We start from the raw sequence: 6,702 nt of genomic DNA, 5'->3' as shown, positions 1-6,702 counted from the left end.
TTGAAAACGCAGTTCCTACTCCTACCACACACCTTAGTAAAAAAATTAAAAAGCTAATGGACATTGCTGCAGCATTAGGGATGAAAATCTACTGCTCACTGGCTTTGGCTTAAATCAGTAGTTTAAATGTGCAAGAAATCATGGAATTAAAGACAAAGCCCCCAAGTGTTAAACTACTAATGGGTACTGCAGGTCAGGATCCCGGATTTCACACCGTGTGCAACGTGCCTCTAAGCCCAGACCCTGCTGGGGGACAGTGGACAGGGAAAAAAAAAGAAAACCCAGCCAACCCAGCAAACAAAACTACCTGGCTTGTTTTTTCCACCACGGAGGCATATACTTCTCCCAGGCAAAAGCTTTTAGGGATAACATTCCCAAATCACTCAAAGATGCCTGCCCATCCTTTCTTACTGGTTGCTATGGTGAGAGATGACGGAGCCCCAGACGGGTATAATACGAGGCAGCACGCGGGGAAGGGATTTAGCAGAGGCAGGAGGCAGGCGAGCGGTGGGAAGAGGGGAAGGCGCTGCCCGCCCGTGGCCACGCTCCTCACCAGCACCGACGGCCACCACGGACCTGTCCAAGGAGGTAAGGGGCTGCCTGTGACTCTGGGAGGGCTCAGCGATGGGCGCGTGGGTGCTGGTCTGCTCTTCATGTGAGAACGGTTAAAACAGTCATCAAGATGAGCTGATTCTTGAGTGAATTCAAGGAAAGTTACTTATATGAGAAGAGAGAGGAAGAAAGAGAAAAAGAAACCGGCTCTATTGCATGCAGCTCCTGCTCTGAGCGCTCGGCCGGTTGGGAGAGATAACCCTGCAATGAAGCTCATAGAGCCCTTTGGGGATCTAAAGGAGTGATGTACTGAAGTGACTTGTGGCTGTTGCTAAACAGTAATTTGTTAGTGATCAGCGTCTCTTATCTGGGGGAGAGCTTTGTACTTATTATTCATATATTTGTATTTCCCTGAAAGCATTGATTTTATATTTCATCAACCTTCAGATTTCACATTTAAGATCCTGCTATTACAGTGTGAGATGCTGCAAGAACAGAAAGAGTTTGTACTCTATTAAGCAACAAGTAAGGTACAGAAAATGCAGCAACAACTTAAACCAGTGAATTAATTGTTATGCAGCTTTTTAAGTGGCATTTGGGTGTAAAATCAAAATATCTATTGGCAGCCTTACAAGGCAAGCTGGAGTTAGCTTAATGATCAGTTTACATTAATCACGCTTGCAGTATCTTTTCTATTCCATGGGAAGCAAAAATGCTAAAAAAACTTTCTATGTAGAGGACTAGTCAGAAAGAAGAGATTTTTTAAAAAATCTAACTACAGCATAAATTATGCTCTATGTCCCAGTTGGTTTTTTTGGTTATGGAGCAGGGTGATGCAGTAGTCTGAGCACCAACAGGATTAATCTTTTGTAATTTTAGCCATCTAAGACCTAGCATCTAATCTAAGCTAGCCAGGCGTAGTCCTGGCTCCAGTCTAAGGGCCAGTAAAGCTGGTGGAAATACTTCATGGTGTCGGTGGCCTTTGAGCCTGTACACGAATCGGGAAACTCAGCCTCTCCCTGCATCTGGTTTCAGGGGCACAATGAACATCGAAGTGCACAACATCACTTACACCAGTGCCACCGTCTCCTGGGCCATGAACAACCCCTGTCCAGAGAACTACTACCACGTCATGTACCGCCCCAACTGGAACAGCGTCTTCGCCGGCTATTTACGCCAAAACTTCCACCGCGAGGAGCGAGTTCCTCACCCCCTCAGCTCCCTCGTCCTCCACCGACTCACGCCATCCACCATCTACGTCCTCTGCATCACCTGCAAGAACTCTTACCCCTCCAGCAACCACTGCACCACCTTCCACACTCAGGACAAAACCCCCTTGGTTTTCGGCGGCTCTAAGCACGAACCTACGACCTCCATGTGGATGGTGAGCAGCCTGCTGCTCCTCTGCTTCATTGCTCTCCTGGCGTATGGCTGCCTGCAGTTCTGGTCTGCACGGTGCCACCGGGCTGCGAGGCTGAAGCATCCCGCTGCCAACCCCGAAGAAGTGGGAGAAGAGAGCAGCTCACCGGAGGGGCCGCTGAATGACGGACTGAGAGAGGAGCTTCTGGAAGTCCCCATGACCACTGTGCTAATGAGGAGCTCCAGTTTCATCCAGGAGAGTCCGTACAGCTCCCCCCACTGCTTTTTTTCCTATAAAACCAGCGACGATAAAAGGGCCATCCTGCCACAGCATGGCCTTCAGTGAGAGCAAAATAAAGGGAGACCCTGCTTAGAGGTTTGGTTCGTGCTATATGTCCTCGGGGGCTGTTTGTCCCAGGGTAGAACACGAGGCGGGGACATTGGTCGCAGGGAGAAAGGTTTTTGTCAAGTGACAAAAATATTCTCATTTGCTGGGTTTTTTAAAAAAGAAACCAAGTCAGCTCTCTGGGAACAGCCAGGCTCGGCTGACTATAGTGTCATTAGCTAATCTGCATCAGTGCTGTAGGTTCCCTTCAGAGTCATCAATCAACACGCGCAAGAAATAAACTCCACTCAAGCAGCTTCACACTTGAGCATCACACCACGAGCCCTCATAATGCCTGCATAAACAGTCAGCGCAGCCTGACAAAAGAGATTTTTGTCAGTATTAAGTAGTCTATATTTGCACACACAAGTGTTTTAGTAATTCCCATTTTGAACTACAAACGGGATTTCTGAAGTGGTACCTTCCTCAGGGAGGAGCTCCAACTCGCTCTCCTCTCTGGGCATTTGGATGGATGTGACTGGGTCTCAGTGCCAACAGTGCACAGAGCAGTGTCAGCATCTCTAACATAGGCATGTTATGGAGAAGAATATGGGAAAGCAATAGCAAAAGCACACCGAATCTGCTTCTTGCATGGCTTTTTGGTTTCACACGGCAACGTGACCCTACACATTTGCACCTGCCACTCTGTTAATGAACTAGTTCTTGCATTTCTTTCTTCCTAAATAAATACTTCCAACATTAACCCCGTCTGGCTGTTGTGGCTCATTTACTGACCTTGGATCCGTAGAGGTAATACGGCTGAACGTTGGCTGGCTTGTCCCGCTGGGGTTCCTGTGTGAATGGGATTGCTGTCCTCACAAACCTGTGGTGGGCGCGGGAGACGGGGAGGAAAGCGGTGAGAGCCCCGTTAATTGTGCTGAGTGCAGGTATGGCACAGCCTGGGATGAATTGCAGCTGCAGGCTAATTAGCAATTCACCACCTGGAGTGCAAACTCCTGCCCCAATCTATTGGTGGTGTAAAACGTCGGTTTAACCTACCAAAGGTGAGGTTTCTTCTCATTTGGGGCAGGCAAGAAACCCGTATGTGATCAGCTACCACAGCTCTGCTGCTCCGTAAACCAACCCTCCAAACCAAACTAGCTCAGTTGCTTGCAATCCCTGTCCGACTTTGTTGCCTGAATTTGTTAGTAACATTTTCAAGGCCAAGGGGAGCTGGTGGGCTTCAACTTCATCTGAACTCTAACTGTTGCATCCCATAGGGAATGAAAACTGCACCACAATGCGCGTGAATTTTATGTGGCAGATTTCACATTTTGGAAAGAAAAGGAGGGCCTCCAGATGCCCCCTGCTCTGCTTTTCCTCCTCACCTGTTGGTGGACCCATTGTAGCAGTAGTTGGGTAGAAAGTCAAAGTTGAGCTCCCAGAAGACGTGGAGGGTGATGCGCCCGTAGGGTGCGGAGACGTTGTGGTTGGCCTCCCGGAACATGGCGTCAAAGCTGTCCAAAGTCATGTGCTTGCACAGCAACCTGTGAGTCAGGCGATTTATTTCCAAGAGCCACTCCAGCTCCTGCAGCACATAAAGCAGCAGCAAATGCAACACATTACCAAGATGACAGGAGAAAGAGCTGATTTAATTGCCAGGGGAATGATTTTATATCCACATCGACACAGAACTTTCCAGGTGAGGATGTAGCAAATGCTAAAGACATCAATTTAACTCAGTGACAGAGGCCAATTGCACTTCTACTCAAGGGGTCCTGGTCCAGTATCTCCTAAACCTGCAGGAAGCAAAATTAATTTGTTCTCCACTGAGCACTGGGTGGCTTTCACATCAGAATCCTTCAAAGGTGGAAACTGGTAATTTTACACTACTTGACTTTGATGCTCCTGTAACGTATCAAAGGCAGCAAATTCTGTGCACACACAAACGATGTGTCAGCCACCTTCATCCAAAAGGGAGAATTAAAGTCAAGATTTCCTTCTCCCACGTTACAGGACTCTCTTATATGAGCTCTGCAAAATAGAACTGCTGACTGTCACCTTATGATTTATGCAGATACTGAATGGTCCAATAATAATAATGCAATTAAAGCTGCATAAATAGAAATAGTAGAGACTCAGTAGCATAAAGGAGAATACAGGGCTGCCTGAAACCTACTGTGGGTGGGACTTGAAGCAGAAGACAGTTGACTGTGTATGCATATCAGTGTATTATTCTCTCTATTCATACTCTTGGTCAGTAACAGTTCTTACCACTATGGATGTCAGGTCCTCACTCTCAAAGCGGCTAATGGCCTGGTCCAACGACTTGTACATCGCTGCTGAGATACGCTGGGTAATGAGCCTGTTCAGGTCAATTGACCTGCCCAGCAACTGGGAAAAGAAGAGAAGAGATTGGCATGTTATATACAGATGGGGAAAAGGTACTTTATTTTTAACAGACACAAATTAAAACCAAACATCCCAGTCCTCTTAAATGTGAAAGCGGTGATGTAAAGGCCTCAGTTGGGTTTACCATCACTTAAGGGGGAAGGAGGGAAATGTGGACCGTAACTCATTCTCCCCTTGGATCCCATGCATGAGTGCAGTGTGTCAGAAACAGGTTCAACCCTTCTTATTCCAGTATTGGTCTCAATTGAGCCCAGTACCAGGATGCCACCTACTAACAAAAGGGTAATAGACCAAGAGCTATGAGTACTGGAGTCTACCGCTTGCACTGTACCTGGACATGCCTCTGCTTGAGCAGTGTTTCGTAGCGGTTGGATGGTGGGTATGGAATAATCACCCCGTAATTCTTACATTCAGCCCGGAAACGTTTGTCCAATAAAACACTGAAAAAAGATAAAATATTGTGCCAAAAGCTATCACTAGTGACAGGTACTGGTGTGATCCCTCCTTGAAGATCTGCTGTGGGAACATTAGGTTGGTGATGTGCGATTGCTCTCCTTCTTTAAGGCCAAATATGATCTAGAGACAAAATTCCCTGCACCAAAGACTTGGTTTGCCTTTTGGGACATGAGAGGAGGACTCTCACTGGAGTTCATCCATGTTCTTTCAATTGGTAAGAAGGAAACGTCAAAGGGCCTATCTCCCTACAAGGGAGCACATGGAAGTCCTACAGCCAGCTGGTCTGACGCGTGACCTAAGACACCGAGTACCTTTCTAGCTTTTACAAGTCCTGCTGCTTTACTCGGGTGAGGACAAGTACATATTCCTGTTTCTTAAGAGATGGGAGGCTTCCATTCACCTGCCTGGTACACAAACAGAAGTCAAGCAATGTCTTCAATAGGCTCGGTTTGCTTCTCTGCTGCTCTCACAAATTGTACTCAGACAGCTACTTAGGATGCCAATTATTATTTTTCACTTTTAACTATGTCTCCTTGCCGCCATTAATTAATTTTCCCCATCTACACTGGTCTGACATGGACAGCCAGCTCTGTGGGACAGGGATGATCTATTTTGTTATGTCTACATGCAGCAGCTACTCCCTGAGGCGAACCTTTTGGTTAATAGTAATTGGGATGCAGCAATATCATCAGTCATCAGCAGCAGTCAGGTTCAGGTTCTCTTACCTGCCAGCCATTGCTTTATAATAGGCAAAGATCTGATCTGCCAGCTTGTACACAAATTGATCAAAGCACAAATTCACCTGGGGGAGAAAAAACAAGACTTCGTGAGGGTGTACCCAGCACAGAGCAGCTCCTTCCTACACATGCAAGATCAATACAATTTAACACAGAGCTCTAATTTAATACATACGTGTATGTCACACTATCTAAAACCCACACTGCAGTTCTCGCATGCTAAAGGTAAGCAGAAAATTGCAGTTACATTTCTCTCTTATAGTTTCTGCATGTTCTTAGAGGTCCTGGTCCCCCATCCTCAGTCATCTTTCTCTCTTAGGGATCTCGAGTTTCTCCTTTTCCTCTGATGTCTCATAACCCTCTACCCATCAGACAGACTCTTCCGTGCCCCCCGTGTTTGACAGCCTTTGGCTTCCATGGTTCCCCATGGTACAGCTAAGCTGAAGCCCTTAATCAGCAGAGTCTGTAAGCCCTCTAGAAATTCTGATCTTTTGAAAACTTCTCAGTCTGATGGGGTATCTTTTTCAGGAGATGCCTATGATGAATTCACTGAACTGCTGGGTGGGGCTGTCAAACAGGGCAGTGTGACCCCAGCGAGCTCTTTCCGTACAATAAAGATGAAGAGAACTTACTTCAGCTTCAATTTCATCGTATAGGAACTGCTTTTTGAACTTGGTCAAGGCATAGTACGCGCTGTCATTATAGAGGTCCAAGGGGTAGAGTACGTACCTGAGGGCAAGAAGATGGATAATGTCTTAAATTAACTTTAGAGCATATCAGCATAAAGGGCAGCCGGTGCATGTTTCTGGCTTCGTGCAAAAATGGCTTTTCTCTGACTTCACTCCTATCACTTCCACTCTT

The 6,702-nt window shown here is 46.6% G+C and overlaps 2 protein-coding genes across 4 annotated transcripts in view; one reads left to right on the top strand and one right to left on the bottom strand.

Moving 5' to 3' along the window:
- Window positions 1–6,702, bottom strand: part of CYFIP2 (cytoplasmic FMR1 interacting protein 2) — a 44,855-nt gene that overhangs the window by 17,760 nt on the left and 20,393 nt on the right. For all 3 annotated transcript variants that reach the window (XM_009893132.1, XM_009893139.1, XM_009893147.1), the window contains 6 exons: window positions 6,474–6,570; window positions 5,830–5,906; window positions 4,980–5,088; window positions 4,511–4,630; window positions 3,625–3,824; window positions 3,032–3,119 (listed from right to left, as the gene is read on the bottom strand). In XM_009893132.1, the coding sequence (XP_009891434.1) occupies window positions 3,032–3,119; window positions 3,625–3,824; window positions 4,511–4,630; window positions 4,980–5,088; window positions 5,830–5,906; window positions 6,474–6,570 (691 nt within the window). The remainder of the gene's footprint in view (window positions 1–3,031; window positions 3,120–3,624; window positions 3,825–4,510; window positions 4,631–4,979; window positions 5,089–5,829; window positions 5,907–6,473; window positions 6,571–6,702) is intronic.
- Window positions 1,576–2,257, top strand: FNDC9 (fibronectin type III domain containing 9). Its single transcript, XM_009893120.1, has one exon. It carries the CDS (start codon window positions 1,595–1,597, stop codon window positions 2,255–2,257), a length of 663 nt encoding a protein of 220 aa, XP_009891422.1. The 5' UTR covers window positions 1,576–1,594.

This window comes from Charadrius vociferus, unplaced genomic scaffold, assembly GCF_000708025.1.
Source record: "Charadrius vociferus isolate BGI_N301 unplaced genomic scaffold, ASM70802v2 scaffold1041, whole genome shotgun sequence".
NCBI lineage: Eukaryota > Metazoa > Chordata > Aves > Charadriiformes > Charadriidae > Charadrius > Charadrius vociferus.
This window is presented reverse-complemented; position numbering and strand designations above follow the sequence as displayed.

Excerpts from the sequence above, each read along its gene's own strand:
- FNDC9 (XM_009893120.1), top strand. The coding sequence starts at position 1,595 with ATGAACATCGAAGTGCACAACATCACTTACACCAGTGCCACCGTCTCC.